The 23,307-nt window shown below is 37.8% G+C and overlaps 1 protein-coding gene across 1 annotated transcript; it reads left to right on the forward strand.

The window, feature by feature from the left end:
- The first annotated feature begins 18,933 nt into the window (after positions 1–18,933).
- On the forward strand, positions 18,934–22,473 carry noxo1b (NADPH oxidase organizer 1b). The gene is made up of 8 exons (XM_067429797.1): positions 18,934–19,115; positions 19,207–19,287; positions 19,377–19,449; positions 19,838–20,021; positions 20,202–20,410; positions 20,502–20,618; positions 20,704–20,821; positions 21,523–22,473. The coding sequence occupies exons 1-8, from the start codon at positions 19,050–19,052 to the stop codon at positions 22,094–22,096; spliced, it is 1,422 nt and encodes a 473-aa protein (XP_067285898.1). The 5' UTR covers positions 18,934–19,049; the 3' UTR covers positions 22,097–22,473.
- Positions 22,474–23,307: the final 834 nt, after the last annotated feature.

Here is a 23,307-nt window from a genome sequence, read left to right on the forward strand (position 1 = left end):
CTTTATAATGAGAGTGAGCAAATTTGAAGCTTAAAAAAAGCGCATCCATCCATTATAAAAGAAATCGATACGTCTTCGGGGGGTTAATAAAGGCCTTCTGAAGCAAATCGATGGGGTTTAAGAAAAATATTTTCAGGGCTTCTTCCCCAATGACATCCATGTGCCCCCATGTCAACTGAGGGAGACAGACGGACTAAAAAATAGTGTGTATTTTCATCACTCAAACCATTGTTGGTTTGAGTTGGTTTGAGTTGATTTGACTCAAACTGCTGCTTTTGCTACTGATTGCTTTTAGAGGGAAAATCTGCCCATAACTGCTCTAGGATCTGTTCTCTTAGCATATTATTAGCAAAAAAGAGTTGGCAAAAGATCCAGTGAATATATGTATTTATGCACATCAAATGATTCAATTTACAACATGTAGTCGCTTAGTAATGTAGCCAATCACAGACATGTTTGTTGATTCCTTGAACGCAATGGCCAATCACAGGTGTTAGATTTAGAATCCACTCACTGCTGGAGTTGTCATCTAGTGCTGAGTTCTGCACATGCCCAAATCCTCTCTAACAAAGTGTATACATTATGTAAAAAAGATTCATTGTGATGCGTTTTTGCCACTTAGCCATTGTTAAATTCACCTAAAGAGTGTTTTAGACAGCTAGCTGTATCTCTCTAAACGAATCATTCTAAACAGTTTGCGTCTCAAATCAGAGCTGATCACACAAGTTACTTTAGTTGCTCACTTTCTGACATGAGTGACAGTCCCTCTGAATATAAATAAACTAATGTCTTGAATTATATGTTGTAACTCCAACCGTTCACTGAACTGAGACATGTTTTGCCGAGAGATCTAATGAACTCAGCCGCTGATACTGAGCATGCGCAAGTAACTGAACGAGCAGTGGTTCTCAGATCAGAAGGACAGAATCAAAAACAGTTTCTTTCGGACACGTTCAATACTGAGAACCGACGAGCAGAGCCTCTTTATACACACAACGCTCTTCCTAACTGGTCTATTTCTTTTTTCCGGCTACAACGGCGTTTCCACAAGACTTCAGCGCGAGAAACAGCTAGCCGGCTAAAACAGGTGATTTTAAACAATGGCTAAGTGGCTAAACTCAACTCGTCATGTAAGGGCTAGGGATGTTAAAGGAACACTCCACTTTTTTTAAAAATTAGGCTCATTTTCCAAGTCCCTTAGAGTTAAACAGTTGAGTTTTACCGTTTTTGAATCCATTCAGCCGATCTCCGTATCTGGCGGTAGCACTTTTAGCGTAGCTTAGCATACATCATTGAATCGGATTAGACCATTAGCATCACTCTCAAAAATGACTAAAGACTTTATTTTTTCAAAGATAATATTTTCAAAGATAACATTACTATTCTGTAGTTACATCGTGTACTAAGACTAAACAGAAAATTAAAAGTTTTGATTTTTAGACCGATTATAGACTATTCTCTCATTCCTGTGTAATAATCAGGGAACGTTGCTGCCATGCAATGGGTGCAGCAGTGCAGTGATATTACGCAGAAAATAGTACCTAGCTATATTGGCCTAAAAAAATTGTGTTTTTCATTTTCCGTTGGTCTTAGTACACGATGTAACTAAAGAAGAGTCAAGTTTTAAATAAGAAAATATAGTAAAAGTCTTTTGAGTGTCATGCTAATGGTCTAATCCGATTCAATGATGTATGCTAAGCTATGCTAAAAGTGCTACCACCAGATACAGAGATCGGCTGAATGGATTCAAAAATGGTAAAACTCAACGGTTTAACTCTAAGGGACATGGAAAATGAGCCTATTTTCAAAAAAAGTGGAGTGTTCCTTTAACTGATGACCGTTTGACCGATGGTTGACCGTATCAACGTTAACCGATCAAAGTTGTCGGTTGTCGGTTAAAAAAAAAAGTGATCTCTAAATTAGTCTATTATAGACAGTGGACTAAACGCTACTAACAGTTAGCAATCTCATTCCAAAATCTTTTTGTGTGAAGTGAACAAATCCCTCCCACATTTTTCATAACTCGCCTGTTTGTACTTAATAAACCAATAAAAACATTTTTGGTTTGCAAAAAGTAAACAGGCTAAAACACTCGAGGTTAGAGCCAGGACAGACGAAAGTATGAAGCGTGCATTCCTCATAAGATGGGCTTACATTTGGAAATATATTACATCTACATTTCAGTGGCAACACATAAGGTGTTGATCATCATCTTTCTTTATTATTGTTAGCACTACCTCGAACTAAAGCGGCGTCTCTTCGGAGCTGTCATTTTCTTAAATGAGTCGGGGCAATGTTTCAAATGAGCTTCTAATGCCAGACAAATGCCTTTATTTTCAACGCGATCACCTGGTACCAGTGTTGGGAAAGTTACTCATTAGTGATTCAAGGATATACATGAAACAGCTCTTTTAATTAATTAAAATAAATATAAAACTACATAAATTATTCTTATTAACTAACCAAAGTATTACAGTATGCAAATGAGGAAAAAAACATGCATTTTAAAGTTAGACTTTAAAATCTGATGTTAATTCCACTATTGTATTATATGTAATAGTTCTACAGTCTAAGCACAGTATTTAGTTAAATTACATCAAAAGTAACTGTAATTAAATTACAGAAAAAATAAGAGTAATCCCATACTTTACTTTTTCAAGGGAAAAGTAATTAAATTACAGTAATTAATTATTTAGTAACTAGTTACACCCAACACTGCCTGATACCCAAACCATTTCGAAACTAAGGAGCCATTTGTTTGTCGTATACAAACAAACTCCTCTGCGCCGTGTTTGCGGGACTCATGTTTTGCGCTTTAAGGGATTTTAAAAAAGTGATGTGAGTGGAAGGGAGGTGGCGGCGCCGGGACAGAGTGAATGAGTGAGTGTGTGTGTGTGTGTGTGTGTGTGTGTGTGTGTGTGTGTGTGTGTGTGTGTGTGTGTGTGTGTGTGTGTGTGTGTGTGTGTGTGTGTGTGTGTGTGTGTGTGTGTGTGTGTGTGTGTGTGTGTGTGTGAGAGAGAGAGAGTGAGAGTGGGAGGCACAGAATAGCGCAACATATTTTAAACTAATCGGTTAACCAGTTTTAACCGGCTAATGAAAGAAAATGTTTAGTTTTCACCATCCCTAGTAAGGACCCTGTTCATGTTGAACCAACTTTTTAATTGCATTTTATGTCTGTTAAGAGGCACAAAGACAACCTTTACTTTTATGCCCCCAAAGCTGTCATTTTAGCTGAGTGAGGGCTCTGGGCAGCTCCGTGTTGCAAGGACCAATCTGGTTATGTTTTTTTTTATTTTCTATAGACTGTACTCACAAAGATATAACGATCAAGATAAACTTAAAAATTGGTGGGAATTGTCCTTTAAAATAACTGTTTGGGAGGGGTTAAGGAGGAGAGCAGGTAACATTTCTGTGTTTAGTATGTTCGCTTACAGTAATCCTATTAGTTTGCTCAGGTAGAAATTTGTCTGGCTATCACCAGACCAAGCTCAATCTTTGGAAGATTTCAAGAATGAACATAAGTCTAGAGGAGTCTGCTCTGTATTTTCTACTGCACAAGAGGCTTGATCAACAGGCATAGTTCAAATAACACTGTACGGAATTGGATAGTCCTTCAACCAATCACTATCCATCGCTTCTCTCTCCGTCATTGTGTTAAACCCACAAATAGCATGCCAGGTGGATAAGCCGGTAAACAAAACAGTAAAAGAAACGGGATAGAAAAATGCAGGTTTCCAGCCTGAGCTGCAGGGCGAAATCAAAAATCGCCAACAGGTAGGGCTGGGTTTAGGTAGAAATATCTCTAAGGTAACTGTAGGTTATATGATGTAAGTGGCATGCAGCATGCTTGGAATAAAGAGAGTTTTTAAAGTCAGAATTAGTTGACTTTAAAATGAAAATGACCCATAATTTACTCACCCTCAAGCCATCCTAGGTTTGTATGACTTTCTTCTTTCTAATGAACACAATCAGAGTTATATTATATCCTGGCTCTTCCAAGCTTTATAATGAGAGTGAGCAAATTTGAAGCTTAAAAAAAGCGCATCCATCCATTATAAAAGAAATCGATACGTCTTCGGGGGGTTAATAAAGGCCTTCTGAAGCAAATCGATGGGGTTTAAGAAAAATATTTTCAGGGCTTCTTCCCCAATGACATCCATGTGCCCCCATGTCAACTGAGGGAGACAGACGGACTAAAAAATAGTGTGTATTTTCATCACTCAAACCATTGTTGGTTTGAGTTGGTTTGAGTTGATTTGACTCAAACTGCTGCTTTTGCTACTGATTGCTTTTAGAGGGAAAATCTGCCCATAACTGCTCTAGGATCTGTTCTCTTAGCATATTATTAGCAAAAAAGAGTTGGCAAAAGATCCAGTGAATATATGTATTTATGCACATCAAATGATTCAATTTACAACATGTAGTCGCTTAGTAATGTAGCCAATCACAGACATGTTTGTTGATTCCTTGAACGCAATGGCCAATCACAGGTGTTAGATTTAGAATCCACTCACTGCTGGAGTTGTCATCTAGTGCTGAGTTCTGCACATGCCCAAATCCTCTCTAACAAAGTGTATACATTATGTAAAAAAGATTCATTGTGATGCGTTTTTGCCACTTAGCCATTGTTAAATTCACCTAAAGAGTGTTTTAGACAGCTAGCTGTATCTCTCTAAACGAATCATTCTAAACAGTTTGCGTCTCAAATCAGAGCTGATCACACAAGTTACTTTAGTTGCTCACTTTCTGACATGAGTGACAGTCCCTCTGAATATAAATAAACTAATGTCTTGAATTATATGTTGTAACTCCAACCGTTCACTGAACTGAGACATGTTTTGCCGAGAGATCTAATGAACTCAGCCGCTGATACTGAGCATGCGCAAGTAACTGAACGAGCAGTGGTTCTCAGATCAGAAGGACAGAATCAAAAACAGTTTCTTTCGGACACGTTCAATACTGAGAACCGACGAGCAGAGCCTCTTTATACACACAACGCTCTTCCTAACTGGTCTATTTCTTTTTTCCGGCTACAACGGCGTTTCCACAAGACTTCAGCGCGAGAAACAGCTAGCCGGCTAAAACAGGTGATTTTAAACAATGGCTAAGTGGCTAAACTCAACTCGTCATGTAAGGGCTAGGGATGTTAAAGGAACACTCCACTTTTTTTAAAAATTAGGCTCATTTTCCAAGTCCCTTAGAGTTAAACAGTTGAGTTTTACCGTTTTTGAATCCATTCAGCCGATCTCCGTATCTGGCGGTAGCACTTTTAGCGTAGCTTAGCATACATCATTGAATCGGATTAGACCATTAGCATCACTCTCAAAAATGACTAAAGACTTTATTTTTTCAAAGATAATATTTTCAAAGATAACATTACTATTCTGTAGTTACATCGTGTACTAAGACTAAACAGAAAATTAAAAGTTTTGATTTTTAGACCGATTATAGACTATTCTCTCATTCCTGTGTAATAATCAGGGAACGTTGCTGCCATGCAATGGGTGCAGCAGTGCAGTGATATTACGCAGAAAATAGTACCTAGCTATATTGGCCTAAAAAAATTGTGTTTTTCATTTTCCGTTGGTCTTAGTACACGATGTAACTAAAGAAGAGTCAAGTTTTAAATAAGAAAATATAGTAAAAGTCTTTTGAGTGTCATGCTAATGGTCTAATCCGATTCAATGATGTATGCTAAGCTATGCTAAAAGTGCTACCACCAGATACAGAGATCGGCTGAATGGATTCAAAAATGGTAAAACTCAACGGTTTAACTCTAAGGGACATGGAAAATGAGCCTATTTTCAAAAAAAGTGGAGTGTTCCTTTAACTGATGACCGTTTGACCGATGGTTGACCGTATCAACGTTAACCGATCAAAGTTGTCGGTTGTCGGTTAAAAAAAAAAGTGATCTCTAAATTAGTCTATTATAGACAGTGGACTAAACGCTACTAACAGTTAGCAATCTCATTCCAAAATCTTTTTGTGTGAAGTGAACAAATCCCTCCCACATTTTTCATAACTCGCCTGTTTGTACTTAATAAACCAATAAAAACATTTTTGGTTTGCAAAAAGTAAACAGGCTAAAACACTCGAGGTTAGAGCCAGGACAGACGAAAGTATGAAGCGTGCATTCCTCATAAGATGGGCTTACATTTGGAAATATATTACATCTACATTTCAGTGGCAACACATAAGGTGTTGATCATCATCTTTCTTTATTATTGTTAGCACTACCTCGAACTAAAGCGGCGTCTCTTCGGAGCTGTCATTTTCTTAAATGAGTCGGGGCAATGTTTCAAATGAGCTTCTAATGCCAGACAAATGCCTTTATTTTCAACGCGATCACCTGGTACCAGTGTTGGGAAAGTTACTCATTAGTGATTCAAGGATATACATGAAACAGCTCTTTTAATTAATTAAAATAAATATAAAACTACATAAATTATTCTTATTAACTAACCAAAGTATTACAGTATGCAAATGAGGAAAAAAACATGCATTTTAAAGTTAGACTTTAAAATCTGATGTTAATTCCACTATTGTATTATATGTAATAGTTCTACAGTCTAAGCACAGTATTTAGTTAAATTACATCAAAAGTAACTGTAATTAAATTACAGAAAAAATAAGAGTAATCCCATACTTTACTTTTTCAAGGGAAAAGTAATTAAATTACAGTAATTAATTATTTAGTAACTAGTTACACCCAACACTGCCTGATACCCAAACCATTTCGAAACTAAGGAGCCATTTGTTTGTCGTATACAAACAAACTCCTCTGCGCCGTGTTTGCGGGACTCATGTTTTGCGCTTTAAGGGATTTTAAAAAAGTGATGTGAGTGGAAGGGAGGTGGCGGCGCCGGGACAGAGTGAATGAGTGAGTGTGTGTGTGTGTGTGTGTGTGTGTGTGTGTGTGTGTGTGTGTGTGTGTGTGTGTGTGTGTGTGTGTGTGTGTGTGTGTGTGTGTGTGTGTGTGTGTGTGTGTGTGTGTGTGTGTGTGTGTGTGAGAGAGAGAGAGTGAGAGTGGGAGGCACAGAATAGCGCAACATATTTTAAACTAATCGGTTAACCAGTTTTAACCGGCTAATGAAAGAAAATGTTTAGTTTTCACCATCCCTAGTAAGGACCCTGTTCATGTTGAACCAACTTTTTAATTGCATTTTATGTCTGTTAAGAGGCACAAAGACAACCTTTACTTTTATGCCCCCAAAGCTGTCATTTTAGCTGAGTGAGGGCTCTGGGCAGCTCCGTGTTGCAAGGACCAATCTGGTTATGTTTTTTTTTATTTTCTATAGACTGTACTCACAAAGATATAACGATCAAGATAAACTTAAAAATTGGTGGGAATTGTCCTTTAAAATAACTGTTTGGGAGGGGTTAAGGAGGAGAGCAGGTAACATTTCTGTGTTTAGTATGTTACACAACTATGCTTTCATTGAAACTAGTTTCTCTTTTTCTTCCTGTAACAGTTATGTAGCCTACCAGGAAAGCAAAATGCAGAAAGGAAATAAATTTGATAGACAGCTACACATCTACTTTCTATAATTAGCCATACACTGATTCAAATAGTTTTTCAGCTAAGGCATTCAGAACTTGTCTAACCATTGCCATATCAGTTAATCTAAAGCTCTACTTTTGTCAGTATTATTATGCCATGACCCATGACCTTTGGCCTTACAGTAATTATTCTAGTTTGCTCACACAAGAATTTGCTCATTAGTTAGACAACAACTTGTTTATTCATGTAAAAAATATTATTTAACAATACTAAATCAAACTTAATACATCAATTCCCCAACAATTCAAATTTGTATACGGCTTAAGTCAGGTAATAGCTCTAAAGTAAATTAGTTTACCATTTTTAACACTGGCACTGTAAATGAACTGTAAAGGGCTACTCACACCATGAACGATAACCATAACGTTTTAATAATCATTCAAATTCTATGAGAATAGCGCAGTCCATTTCACCCCTATAATGAAATTGAACGAACAATATTGTGGAATCACTTACAGAGCGATTTTATCCAGCTGATGAACCCTAAAAACATTGAAAGTCCATCAGAATTAATCAGAATTTCAATAACTTGAGCACTTAAAAGGGGCATATGAGGCAAGTGCACCCCACCTAATAAACAGAAGGCCGTTGGTGTGGATGCTAACATAATTATCGTTATAGTAATCGTTCTTGGTGTGTCCAGTCTTTATTACGTAAAATAGCACAAACATGATGTTTTACTGTAATCACAAAAATAAATGCGTCTCAAGTACGGAAGCCCTGAAAGTTAAAAAAAAAAAAAATCAGTAAAAAAATAAAATAAAATATTTCGACTTTATTCTCGAAATACATTTTGACTTTATTTAGAGATTAAAGTCAAAATTACAAACCCAGCCTCATTGACGTCACAGCCCTGCGCCAGCCGCCAGTGTATTTGAACAGGGGGGCGAAAACTTTCATCATCCATCTATAGAATACACTTCTCTATATCTCTACGGTGTGTTTTTCTTGAGAACTTGTAATTAAATAATGACACAACCAGTAGCCTATGCTTTGTTGGCTCATATAGTTGCATGGAGGTGCATGTTCTGGGGAACATATTTCAACAATTACACATCAGAAAATGTTTTAAAGCAGAATTTCTTTAGAGAATACAATTATCTATACCTCTACATGCTCAATTTTTTGAGAACTTGTATAATAATTAAATAATAACTAGAATTAAAGCTAAACCGATTAGTGGTGAGAGTTGATTCTTTGTTTCTCATGCTTTCAATATAGATTCTGAAAGAGTATGCCAATTATTACCATGTTGCACAACCTAAATGCACAAAAGGCCATTGTCCATGTTACTGGCTGTTGGTGTGGATGCTAACATTGGTATAGTTTATTCATCATATTATCGTTATCTTTGTATTATCTTTATCGTGTGTTCATGTAATGCCAATTAATGGATTATCTTACAGAAACTCTGTGTAATTAATATATTTTTTAAATGTGCTAACCATTAAGCAATTAGGAAATCAAGGCCATGTTGTTTTATGAATAGTCACAGCCAAAAGTGTTGTAGGTTGTGCACCATGAAATAAATTTATTTAAAAGTAAGAACAATATAATAATTTAAATTACATAAAATACAGTAAATCTGTTTTAGGGTGGAATTCTGGGAAATAAGACTATTGCTGTTGTTATTATTTTGTCTCTAGACATGGCCTTGATAAATTAAACATCAAACGTCTCTGAGAAGAAGGTCCATGACTCATAAAAGATTAATAACTGCCTTTTACAAATCTCCACACCTGTGAATAAATGAATGTAAGAACAGTAAAACATCTGTTGTGAGTAAATTCATGATTGCAGTCTGCAGCAATAATACAACATTACAAGCCAAAGCACAAGCAAACCCCTTGATTTCACAAAAGCCCATCATTAAAGATATATATTTATGATTATTGTATAATAAACCTGCGAATGCGCTGGCAAGGAGATTAAAAGACGTGGTGCTGGAAGGGGTGAGTAAGTAAACTTTGTGCTCAAACAAGGAAAAAGAGTACATTATATTTCTTGTTACAGGAAGAGCTGTTGTCATAAGAAACTGACTTCATGTTTATGGCCTGTTTTTCAAAGACCCACCCTAATGGTAAACTTGAGACAGGTCTGTTTTTAAATATGAAATATTGCACGTGGACTATATTCAAGCAATCCCCAAGGAGTTTTACAGCTATAGCCATGAAAATCTTTTAAATGCTGCATGGTGTATCTTTGAAAATTAGATGTCATTTTAAAATATCCCAATCCTGCATATGACTTGAACCCGCATTTGGTTCCTTGATGTGACCTGCTTTCACTGCATTGGTCACTATTACTGTAATCACACAAATGAAAACTTTCAATCCTTTTATTTGACTCATATTTGCATAATGGTCAAAAGAGAATATCCTGAATAATCAATCATGCTGACAAGCCAACATTTATTTAACCTTAACATCCTCTAGAGGAAAGGAACAAATGACAAAACAGCATCAAGATGGCAAATTGAATTAAAGCTAAACGGATAAGTGATAAGTTCTTTTATATGTTTTAAATATAGATGGATTCTGAAATAGTATGCCAATTTTTGTCTCGTTTACTATAAAGAAAGTTTGTGCATACTATAATGAATATTTTATATTAAATGGAACCATGTTGCACAACCTAGATGCACAAAAGGCCTTTGTCCAAAATCATCCAAGTTGACACACCCAAAAGACTGTTGCTTTAGTGAAATGTTAGACCATGACTAACTGGCAGCATGTAGTTATTGTATTTATCAGACAAGAACTTGTAGCACTTTAGATAAGACAAACATATTATGGACGCTCCACGTCCATCATACTTAACACTGGTGTACCACAGGGCTGTGTGCTTAGCCCGTTTCTCTACTCCCTCTTTACCTCCGATTGCAAGCCTGAGCATGGATCTAGTTCCATCATCAAGTTTGCAGACGACACTACGGTGATTGGTCTCATCAGCAACAACGATGAGCCTATAGGGAGGAGATCCAGCACCTGGCCACATGGTGCACTGAAAATGATCTGCTCCTCAACACCACCAAAACGAAGGAGCTCATCGTGGACTTCAGGAAAGACTCAAGAGGCACACACACGACACCATCCACATCAATGGAAAGGCTGTTGAGCGTGTCTCCAGTTTCAAGTTCCTGGGGATCCACATCTCGGCGGACATGTCCTGGACAACCAACACCTCCAGCCTGGTCAACCAGCGCCTCTTCTTCCTGAGGACACTGAGGAAGAACCAGCTCTCCTCGACTATCCTGGTGAACTTCTATCTTCTGCGCAATAGAAAGCATCCTGAGCAACTGTGTTACAGTATGGTATGGGAGCTGCTCTATTGCAGAGCGCAAGGCACTGCAACGGTGGTGAAAACTGCCCAGCGCATCACAGGGACTCCACTACCTGCCATCGAGCACATCCATATAGGAAACGCTGTCTGCATTGAGCTTGCAGCATCCTTAAAGACTCCTCTCACCCAGCCTACAGACTGTTTACTCTCCTGCCCTCCGGCAGACGTTTCAGGTCCCTCCGGACCGGGACCAGCAGACTAAAGAACAGTTTTTTTTCCAAAAGCTGTCTCTTTGCTGAACTCTGACCCTCGTTGACCCAACTCCCCTCATACATGGCTAACTCTCCTCTCCCCCCTCACATCTGCCTTTACTTCATTTGCACTACTGGAATGCTCATTTGCACTACAGACTGTTTAATACAGCAACATCTGTTTACTTAAGCATCTCTCACTACTCCACCTTAACTTGAATATGCTCATTTGCACTATATCATACATTGCTACACTGCTCATCTTAATCTAACTTATTGTACACATTGATTCTATGATCATATTCATAGTACATATTCACCTGTATAACCTGTTTATAATAGTTATCTGTATATTATATTTATATAGTACATATTAACCTGTATATTCTGTTTATAGCAATAATCATCTCTATTTATATCAGTACATAATCACACCCTGCACTTATTCAACCACTGTAAATACTGCACTTTCTACTATTGCACTTCTGGTTAGACCCAAACTGCATTTCGTTACCTTGTACCTGTACTTTTGTAATGACAATAAAGTTGAATCTAATCTAATCTAACATGTGGAAAGCTTCTTCTTGATTCATTCTCAGAAGAATATAATACAACCACACAAATTAGATACTGGAGTGTTGTCATACATTCTTGTGAGTGAGATCTGAGGCATTTGAGGGCTCCTGAATGATGTCATCCAAGATATGATGTTACTGCATGTTAAGTGACCCTTAAACTCTGTCCCAGAGGTTTCACAGAAAAGGTTTAAAGGTGCACTATGTAGTATTTTTGCAGTAAAATATCCTAAAACCACTAGGCCAGGGTTATGTATTGTTCATATGAGTTATACAAAATCCTAAATGTTTCCAACTATTTGTAAATAGTGAGAAAATTGCTTTATTATTTATTAAAATTATTAACCAAGGAGCCGGGACGTCCCACATAGACAGTAAAAGAAATGGACACAGCGATCCCATAGACTTCTACGGCGGAAAATGAAGTCAATTAGAAGCACTCACTTCCTGATGGCTGAGTGAACTGCGCAGACTCAGACTGAGCTTGACAACGTAGATGTGACGTAAGCAACCTGTCTGACAGTTGTTAGTCTCCTAGTAGTTGTGGAAAGTAAAATCTGAATCACGTTGTTTAAATGTTTTGTCCCGTTGCTTTTGGCTCACTATCGGCTTCTCCCCATTCTTCTCCCTTGACTTTATCGGACTTTATGTCTCCACGTCCCCCCAACTATCTAATAGACAATAAAAGATTGTTTCTGAGCATCTCCTCCTGTCTATACGGTAATTTCTCTACTGTGCGACAGTCACGTTGGTTATGATGCAATCGTTAGCCTATTTTTACAAAAGCAGCTTCTACGGGGCGATAGTGTAAGATACAAGGTAATGGAGCCTTTTATGCATTGTCGTGTTTCTTTATAAATAAACAATGGACAAATGGAGTCTTTAAACGCCTCAGATGTAAAGTTATTCATTGTCAAAGTGACGCAAAAATGAATGGGAGTCAATGGGATGCTAACCGTGCGTTCACACCGCCGCCAGCGAGAGCGCCAAAATTTGCTCTTGCCGCCCTGCCAACGACGCTGTAGAAAGCTTCGTGGACGCGCTGCCGCTCTGACGTAGATCGAATGTTTTTTTCTTTTTTTAAACTGTATTTAAAGAGGCCGCAAATCAAACAAGCATGTTGATGGATAGACTGACCACAAGTAGGGTATAAATTAACCTCATGAAATCTTTCAAATGTGAATGAATTGCATACCCGCTGAAAAAAAAGCATTCTAGTGTTAACCGGGGGGGATTCTGAAATCCACTGCCGCTTCACTAGCGCCTATAAAAATAGTGTTGCGTGACTTCTTAACAAATTACACATTTCTATAAATGGTCTTGTCATAAATGACAGGGAAACCCGCACAGCAATGATCAACTTCTCTTACATTTTGCTTGGGAACGAATGTGGTCGGAACCAAAGTTTATATGCCTGCGTTCTCTGGATTTCTCTCAAGCGGAGCACTTCTACATTACAATTTGGTTGCTGCCTGTTGCAGCCGAACCGCGTCATAGCTCATTACCATAAAGTTGAGCTGATTTCAACTCTCCTCGACACCCAAAACGTCCAAGACTAGCCGGAGCTCGCCGCCTGGCTCCCATTGAAAATGAATGACTTCCGGCCACCTTGCCGCTCTCACCGCCGGCGGTGTGAACGCACAGTAACAGCAGGTGATGGCTTGGTTAGCAGTGGCCGCCCCTATGGGTGGAACGCTTTCCAAGTGCTAGATTACCCCCATGGGTCGTCTCAGGGAGTCACCAGTCAATTGTGTCATACCTGTCAACACTTCCGTTTTTGCCGGAGTCTCCCGTATTTCACAAGGGGGTAATCTAGCACTCGGAAAGCGTACCACCCATAGGGGTGAGCATGCCAAGCACCCCAAGTTTATTTCCAAACACTAGAGCCTTGGAAGTAAATGCCCACGGCTAGGATTGAATAAGATTTACATATTTAATGAGCTTCAGCTCCCTGTCAGTTCAGTTAACATGAGGGAGAGATTGTTTTGAAAGCGGTAACCGGGAGGATTCTCTCACAGAGCTCGTAAACGTCTTTATCTAACAAACACAGTGATTTATTTCTCATCCACCTGCGATTGATTGGAATATTATTTCTGTATTACATATTACATGGACCGCACGATCTGTGGATATAAGCGTGAACACACACACACACACACACACACACACATACCCAGATCAAGAAAATATTTCTGCTGACTGGCGTACGTTTTGGTAACCCGTCTGGGAAACACACAGCCCCGGAACTACTATTACATATAAAAAATATGTTTTACTCACATTAGTTTGTTGCACCATTCCTGCCGACCCAATTGAAAAGACAGAGTATTGTGTCTGCAAATAGGGCACATTAAAACTAGTTTACAAACGATTCCGCAGAGAAATGAAGCAAACACATAAACGTTCTTCACCACGTGAGCTGGAACTTCATTACAAATAAATGTTGTATCACACATTCCTAATATCAGGATACAAAGGAAGCTTATGCAGCGACAGAAACTTCCAGTTCTTCCACAATATCATGCTATCTCCATCGATGTGTTTGTTGCTGGCTAGTGTGATCCGATGAGTCTGTGGGTGGGGCTACTGAATTACCCGTGCTTATTATTCTGTAGAGGCGGTGTTTCGCCACTAGATGACGTCAGGATGAAGCACACAGTCGTTTTCTGGGACTGGTGTCTATAAAAGCTTTTCTTTGAAAAGAAGCTTTCCTTATCAGGCAATGGCTTGTAAGGCTGAGTTTTGTGCATGAAGGCACCTCACGAAACGAATTTCGGACAGACTTCTAAGGCAGTATAACAGTTTAATGATCTACAGCAATAGAGTGAGCTTTGGTGAGAACTAAACAAACATTTAATTACTATTACTACATTAGTCATTTCTTGCTAGAAATGACATCATAAGTGGAAAATATGGGTAAAAAGCATACATTTACACACAAACTGACCAGCAAACGCAACTTTCGGACGCCATTTTATTTTCCCAGCTCAACTGTCACTGAATGGAAAGCACAGGATTGTGGGATATCAAAGGCAGTGAAGGATACATGCATGATGCCTTCAAAAATCAATCAGACGAAGGGATCTCAGAAGACAGGAAGTGAATCTAACATTAGATTCGGATGTGGCTTGATGCCTTCCTGCCTTCAAATGTGTCCTCCGAAGGCAGCATTTTCGGACGCAGCCTCGGACTCGCCAAACATGACACAGGAACACATGAGGGCATGGAAACACTTGACAATAGACCTAACACATGACAAAACCAGAAAGTGCATGACAAAACATGACAGTGAACAACATGAAACACGTACCATTACCCAAAACACCCTGTGACAATTACCATGACCTTTTATATATCAAAAGCTCAAGGGAAAGTTGATTTCTCAAATCATCACCCTTTAAAGCTACTGCAGTCTCAGACTAAAATGCATGTTTGAGCTGTTATATAAGATAATTAAATGTCCTAATTGAACTAAGGCCTAATCCCGGTTTAATTTTGTTTTCAAAGGCTTAAGCTATTCCCAGACTAAAATGCATGTTTGAGCTATTTTAACTAAAAGCAAGTGGCTCTGGCATATTTTAAATATTTCAGTGTCATTGTTTTGTCTCAAGATGCACAATAGTAATGTTTTTTTTTTGTTTTTTTTTTCTAAGGCATGTTTATAAAAGCTACTTAAATGTCCTAATTGAACTAAGGCCCAGTCGTTTAATCTAAGTCATGTCTGTGAAACCAGGTCTATAGCTATCGGTTTACTATGGCTCCAATAAGTGCTTATATCAATTATGTTTTATTTAAAAAAAAAAAAAAAAAAAATTTTTTAAATAAGATTTGTGATAAAATGTTGTGTTGCAACATATTTTCTTCCTCCTGAAAGCTACAAAACAAAACTAAAAAACATTCTAGTACAAGTTAAAGGCCATTTTGATCAACACAGAAAGATAGCTAAGCATTGACTTTAGAAAGACTTAATGATTCTTAATCTCATTAATGAAACAAACGCAAATTACATTATAACAAAGGCATACTTTGTCACAACATCTTTCAAATCTAATACATATGTGCACATCTAGCTACTCAGTTATTAGCTATTATGAGCATAAGTGTCTTGATGATATTGACAAATTATCAAAATATCTTGTAAGAAAAATAACTTGTGTGGTGAAAAATATATATTTGGTACCAATGGTATTGACTTAGAATGAAATGCTGCTTATAAGCTTAACTATTTTTAACTCAACTGTTTTTTAAATTAAATTGAAGACTATTTCTGCCTATACAGAGGTTGGAGCAATCTAAGAAGAGCAGCCGTATTTTAGAAATATTTGGCCACTTTTATAAGGGACTTTCTTTAGGGTATTTTCCAAGTGGTCATCGTATTATCATTACTACAGCTGGCTTCAGATCAAGTCTGTGGGCACATATTTTCTCTCGAAATTCCCCGGGTTCAGTGGGTGGTATACAAAAAGCACGTGTTTGGTGCCTTCATCCGGATTGCCAAAACGTGTGTTTAGGGTCCTTTTCCAGGTGATGATGTGTGCATGCACGAGGCATGACAAACCCTCTCTGCTGATAACCTTGAGCTGATTCCACAGAGGAGTTTTGGCGGTTCTTCAAGGCCAGCGTGACGCCAGCAGCTTCAGATCAATGCTCTAGCTGTCTGCCCTCTCATCACCCTCAGTTTGAAGACACACCTGTGAGCCCCACTTAGCCTGTCCACCCCCACAAAACCACCAGGTCATCATGGGAAAATTACTAAAGGATGACAGGCCTGAATGGACTGCTCACGTTGGTTGTTTTGATGAAAAGTCATTATCCGGGAAAGGTCCTACTCCTTAAACCTAAGACTGGTCAAGTTAAAGACATCCAATTTTTTTCTTTAAGACAGTTCATAATTTTTAATGTCAGTTACATAAAAAAAGTAGATTGGTTTAATTTGAAACTGAAACTGAAAGCTAGTTGGTCCTTAAAGGGATACTTCTGAAAATGTTGTCATTAATTTCTCACCCTAATGACATTCCAAACCTTGTAAGACTTTCGTTCATCTTCAGAATATGAATGAAGATCATCTTTTTTAATAAAATCTGAGAGCTCTCTGTAAGAGATTGTAAAAACTAATCTATATGATTTGAGCAGTTTAGTCGATCAATGATTCGGATCGCCAGTGTCACGTGATTTCAGCAGTTTGGCATGTGATCCGAATCATTGATCGATTGACTGATTCACAACCGTTTGAATCTTTATTTGAGGTTTGAAGTGAACACAAATAAGGAAGAGAAGACAATGCTGAATAAAGTAGTCGTTTTTGTAATTTTTGGACCAAAATGTATTTTTGATGCTTCAAGAGATTCTAATTAACTAACTGATGTCACATATGGACTACTCTGATGATGTTTTTATTCCCTTTCTGGACATGGACAGTATAATGTGCCTACACTTAGATACGCTGTCGGACTAAATATAAAATATCTTAAACTGTGTTCTGAAGATACAGGCGTCTTACAGGTGTGGAACGACATTAGGATGAGTCATTAATGACATCAATTTCATTTTTGGGTGAACTAACCCTTTAATTCACATATGAACACTAATTAATTAAAGAGGTGGTTCCGGGGCACAGTATAGCATGCGGTGGGGAATAAAGGTAAAATAATAGAAATATATGGCGTAAAAAAAATAAAATAAGAAGAAGTATTAAGAGTGTCTCCACTTTCCTTTGAATGGCCCGTTTGCTTCCTGCTTCTATGAAACCCATCCCTCCAAAAAAGTGGTCTTAGATTGGTTTGATGGCCAAATTCATGTCTGCAACACTCTAGCCTACTGGCTGCGACGTTGCCTTGCCCACTTTGTTACGAGTTCGCGGGGGCAGTGTTTATGTTAATAGCAAGGGTTTATATTGCCACCAACCCGGGAAGAAACTTGTTGTAGTCCAAACCGGCCGTTTTTGTAGGAAATAAACTGCCATAACTTTATATCTCCATTTGTATTGAACTTGCAGTGCTGTAACTTTGCAGATACTGTTCATTCAAGCTGCAACACATTAACTAAAGTTTAAAAAGGTGAAATGACATGCAACCACCCCTTAATGGTTAAGTAGCAGTCTTAACTTAATTGTTTGGTGAAAAAATCTATACCAAAATGTATTTAAACATATTTACTGACATATCGCTTGAGACATACTGATGTAAATATTTGATACAGACAGACAGACAGACAGATAGACAGACAGACAGACTGTCTGACAGAGAGAGAGAGAGAGAGAGAGAGAGAGAGAGAGAGAGAGAGAGAGAGAGAGAGAGAGAGAGAGAGAGAGAGAGAGAGAGATAAATGGATGGATGGATGGATGGATGGATGGATGGATGGATGGATGGATGGATGGATGGATGGATGGATGGATGGATGGATGGATGGATGCAGACAGACAGACAGAGATAGATAGACAGAGAGACAGAGAGACAGACAGACAGACAGACAAATTGATAGATCGATCGATCGCTCGAACGATCGATAGATAGCCCAGTTAACTTGCCCAGAACTTGCAACTTGCCCAGTTGCCCTATAACCGATTTCCACGTCTTTTGTTTGCTCCTGACATCATCAAATTATGTAAACTTAAATATATTTATTTTTTCATGCATCCATTTATTCTGCAAGTAGCCCTGCATTAATGATAATATACAGTAAGTCACCCATTATTTAAAAAAATACATGTGAAATATTAATAGGCTATAGTTTGAAAACTGTTTTCTCTTTTAATATATTTTAACATGTAATTATTTTCTTGCAAAGCTGCATGACATCTCTTCATTCTCACATGACCCTTCAGGAATTAAACCAATATGCTGAGTTTGAACAGACAGAGACAGACAGACAGACAGACAGACAGACAGACAGACAGATAGATAGATAGATAGATAGATAGATAGATAGATAGATAGATAGATAGATAGATAGATAGATAGATAGATAGATAGATAGATAGATAGATAGATAGATAGATAGATAGATAGATAGATAGATAGATAGATAGATAGATGTTTGTTTTCTTGTATTCTAACAAACGTCAGCAGAGACAACACTGGCGCTTTATCACTAACAAATATTGTCTCATAACCTTTCCCGTCAACATCGACGATTTATTACTGACGAATATTGTAGTTGTCATAACTTCTCCCAGCAGAGGCTCAAATTCGCACGTGCGCGCTGCCGCTTATCGCATTTCTTCTCTCCTGCACTCACTCAGAAGTCTTTAAACCGTCACGTGAGATAAACAACACGCCCATGGCCGTGGCTATAAAAGATGAGGATGCTGGTGATGCTGGAAGAGAATAAGGAAGGAGAGATTTCTTACTGTAATCTCGTTCATCAGAAACCGCGTCAGCTATGAGTGACCCTCGCTTTCCTGTCGATGTCCGTCTTATCGGAGTAATGAAGAAGGACAAAGACAAAGTAAGAATGTGATGTATTAGGATAACTTTAAATACCGACAATGCTATAGAATGCAGCGTGTGATTTATAATTGTTTGTTCGTTTGTGACAGAAATACATAACATCTGTGATATGGTCAGACCAGAGTGAACTGATAGTTTACAGATCCCTCCGAGACTTCAAATCCCTCCATGTAAGTTTTACAGTCATCTACTTAGCACAAATCTTTCCTACAGGCCTAAGTGTAAAACTAATTATTTAATTTACATTTATTTTCAACAGAGGCAATTAAAAAAGAAGTTTCCTGTGGAAAACCAACTTCGGAAAGAAGATAGGGTGCTTCCCAGATTTGGAGGTATGATTTACAGTTGTTATGTAATTAAAATTTGCATAATGTTGTAACATTAAATAGCCTATAGGCTACATTTTTTTAATCAAGTAAAAAATATTTGTTTATATAGCTGAACCTATAATAGCATGCATAAAGTAGCCTAACATATTACTGTATTTACATACTTAACATATTGATGCTTATATTGCAAAGCCTTTCAAATAATCATTAATGATTAGGCTATTCTAACACAATGCATTATTATAATAAAATTGTATGTTGGAGGGATACAGCTGAACTTTGTCAGCATGTCCGCAGTACTCCCATTAACCCCTAGAGGGCCCTGTTAAAGACAACAGTTTCATCCACAATGTATTAATTTTGTTGTTCAATGACATTCTGTTGTTTGCAGCCCAGTGTATGATAGCATCGTTTCAGTTGAAGGGTTCGGCTAAGTCAGTTTCCCGTCTCAGGAATCTGGAAAAGTACTGTTCAACCCTGTTGCAGTGTGACACAACCGTGTCACATTCCACAGAAGTCATTCAGTTTTTCCTGCCAACTGAGCAGGAGCTTCTGCCAGAATACACCCAAAACAGGTAGGCCATGTATTTTATTTACCCTGCGGCAGATAAGAAGGTAACTAAAGCCTTCAAAGAATATGTACTCTGTGTAGACAGTAGCTCAATGTACATTTTGTACATGTTTTGGTTGGCACCAAAATGACTGTTACAGTAAATGACTGTTATAGTGTTATAGCTGCTCTTTTCTCCCTGCAGTGTGATGATTCTGCAATCAAACAGCATCCCCACTGCCAACGGAGGACCTGACATGGCAAATAAACGTCTGAGCAATCGCAATGTGACCCAGCCGTTTGTGTCCAAGACATATCGATGCGTTGCTCCATATGAAACCAAAGATACAAAGAACAGGCCCTTTAAAGTAGCTGTGAACGAAAGACTGGATGTGCTCATCAAAGACAAAGCAGGTAGGTATCTTCTCCCATAAGGAAATTAACTAAAAGACATAGTGCAGTTCCTTGCAGCTTTTTAATGTTTTTCTGTGTGTGCTGTGATCAGGTTGGTGGCTTGTCGAGAATGAGGATAAACGTCTAGCTTGGTTTCCGGCACCCTATCTAGAGTTATGTGATGATGAGGAAGAAGAAGAGGATGAGTTGGAGTCACCTACCTTTGACAGTAAGACACAATTGTTCCATACACACATTCTGTCTGATTGAATCTCCAAAGATAACCTTGCTAACTGATCTCTTCCCCCCCGCAGTGTCTCTGTACTGCGCTACAAGAAGTTACACATCTAAAAAAGAGGACGAGCTCTCTCTGAGCATCGGCGCTGTTGTGGAGGTGTTACAAAGGTCTGATAATGGCTGGTGGCTTGTTAGGTAATTATAATTGTTTACTCAAATTGCACTGGCATTAAGAGAATGTTAGGTATTATTTTAGACGGGTGTATCGGTAAACCAGAGTTATGTGGAAGACAGTCTGCATATTATCTGATTGGCACAAGCATTCTGCATAATACCTGCTTAACCATATGATTGACTTGCCCTAGAAAACAATTTCCTACATGTCTTTTGTTTGCTTCTGTCATCATAAAATTATGTAAACTTAAATATATTTCATATCCATTTATCAATGTATTTGGCAAGTACCCCTGCAATAAGGATAATATACAGTCTGTCACCCATTATTTTAAAAATACTGTAATAAATACATGTGAAATATTAATATTGTAACTGTTTTCTTTTAATATATTTTTAAAATATAATTTATTTCTGGCATGGCAAAGCTTCATAATCATTCAGAAATTACAGATAAATGGATGGATGGATGGATGGATGCAGACAGACAGACAGATAGATAGATAGATAGATAGATAGATAGATAGATAGATAGATAGATAGATAGATAGATAGATAGATAGATAGATAGATAGATAGATAGATAGATAGATAGATAGATAGATAGATAGATAGATAACAGACAGATTGATTGATTACAGAGAGAAAGAAACTAATATTTAAATATCTAAATGTAAAAAAAATAATACAAAACTTAACATTTAAGCTTGTATTTCCTGCAGATATAACAGAAAGGTAGGCTATGTGCCCTCCATGTACCTGAAGCTCTACAGCAGTCCCAGCTTTGGCCTTCAGACTCTTCAGAGGAAACTTCACAGCTCCATTATCAACCTGTCCGCCAACAGCTCGAAACCGGACCCTCAGGTTCACTCACAAAACAGAATGAATAGTTTCCTCGACTCCAACTCTCTGGAAATGCTGTCAGAGCCCCAGAACCAGAACACCGATCCGGTACAGCACGAGGAGTCTGGCAGCTTCAGCGACGATGGAACCGACTTCAGCTTCAGTTCCTCGGACACCACCTCCATGAGCCCAAGCATGTCCAGCTCAGAGGAGGAAGAGGGCCTGAGACAGCAGGATAAAGAGCCAGACAGCAATGATAGTGGTATGTCCAGTGGCCAGTCCAGCCCTATCAGCGTAGACACCGGCCACCCTATGAAAGGACTCGGAGCTCCCAGGATACCACCCCGACCACACACTCAGGAGATCCTACATCGCTGCACGACCTACACCCGTAAAGTTGCCCTGGCAAACTCTGCACGTCTTGCCCCTGAAAGAGAAATCAAGGTAGGCTGAGGTAGAGCTTGAAAGGTTTGACAGGGCATATGGATGCAAATGATAATGAGAGACTCTTTATACCTTCTTTTTGGTCATCTTTGAGTATAAGATAAAACAGAATTAATCTGGGTTCATTATAATCTCATTGTAATCATTTTTGGGGCGATATTAATTATGCTTATCTCAAATAAATCAAATGTATTATAACCAGGTGAAGGTAGTTACAGTATATTTAAAGGATTTGGTTTTCAGTTTTATTTTTTCATTAATATTATATTCAGACTGTTATATTTTTTTAAGTCTTGGTGTTAGTATTCCATACTGGAAAAGTTGTTTTATTTGTACGTTTGCTTATACCTGCATAAGTGTCAATAAATGTTTTGACTGCACTTCAATGATTCTGATGTCATGTTTTTTGTTTTTTTGTTTTTTGTAAAACACCATTTTTGAAGAATATATTTATTTGGTGTCTGATGTTTGAGAAAATACAAGGGGTCACTAACTTTCTCTTTAAAAAACAAAACAAAACACTTTTACTGTACCATAAAATTGTCCTATGGTGTGACAGCAAAAATTAAAAAAAAGAAAAGAAAAGAAACTCATAATCAATGCAGATAGCATAAGAGAGATTTATCGTTATTGTTAGACACTTATTTTCATGTGGTACTGTTTATTTAATATGAAATATGAATAGCATTATTTTTCCCTATGACTTGTTGGACTTCTAGGATATTTTCAATAAATACGACAGATGAAACAAACAAACAAAAAAGATTTTTCTGGCAGCAAACACTTAATATTATATCTGCCAGAGGTCCAGGACATCATGTTCAGATACACGGCATCATGGGTTCGATTAAATACCAACCAATACAAAATCAAAAACTGGGATTCTGAAATATCTGGAGAGATTCTGTACGGAGGAATGGTCTCTTGTCTGGTGTTCTCCAAACTCATCAGGCATTATAGTAGAAAACTCTGAGCTGTTTTCTTGGGAAAAGAAGGTTGCAAAATGTATTTAATTAAAGGAGGCAAAAAATAGTTCCCAACATTTATTTCATAATGTGATTTACCTCCCTTTCAATTATTTTACTTCACTGAAAGGAAATTTGATCATATTTTAAAAAGGGGCAAACACTTTTTCACACCACTTTACATTTTTAATTTAAAAAAAAAAAAAAATATATATATATATATATATATATATATATATATATATATATATATAT

This window comes from Pseudorasbora parva, chromosome 21 (assembly GCF_024679245.1).
Source record: "Pseudorasbora parva isolate DD20220531a chromosome 21, ASM2467924v1, whole genome shotgun sequence".
NCBI lineage: Eukaryota > Metazoa > Chordata > Actinopteri > Cypriniformes > Gobionidae > Pseudorasbora > Pseudorasbora parva.

Bases quoted from the DNA above. Each gene is read 5' to 3' on its own strand.
- noxo1b (XM_067429797.1), top strand. From the start codon at position 19,050: ATGAGTGACCCTCGCTTTCCTGTCGATGTCCGTCTTATCGGAGTAATG. The intron at 19,116-19,206 runs GTAAGAATGTGA...CGTTTGTGACAG, and splicing joins TGAAGAAGGACAAAGACAAA to AAATACATAACATCTGTGAT. The intron at 19,288-19,376 runs GTAAGTTTTACA...TATTTTCAACAG, and splicing joins GAGACTTCAAATCCCTCCAT to AGGCAATTAAAAAAGAAGTT.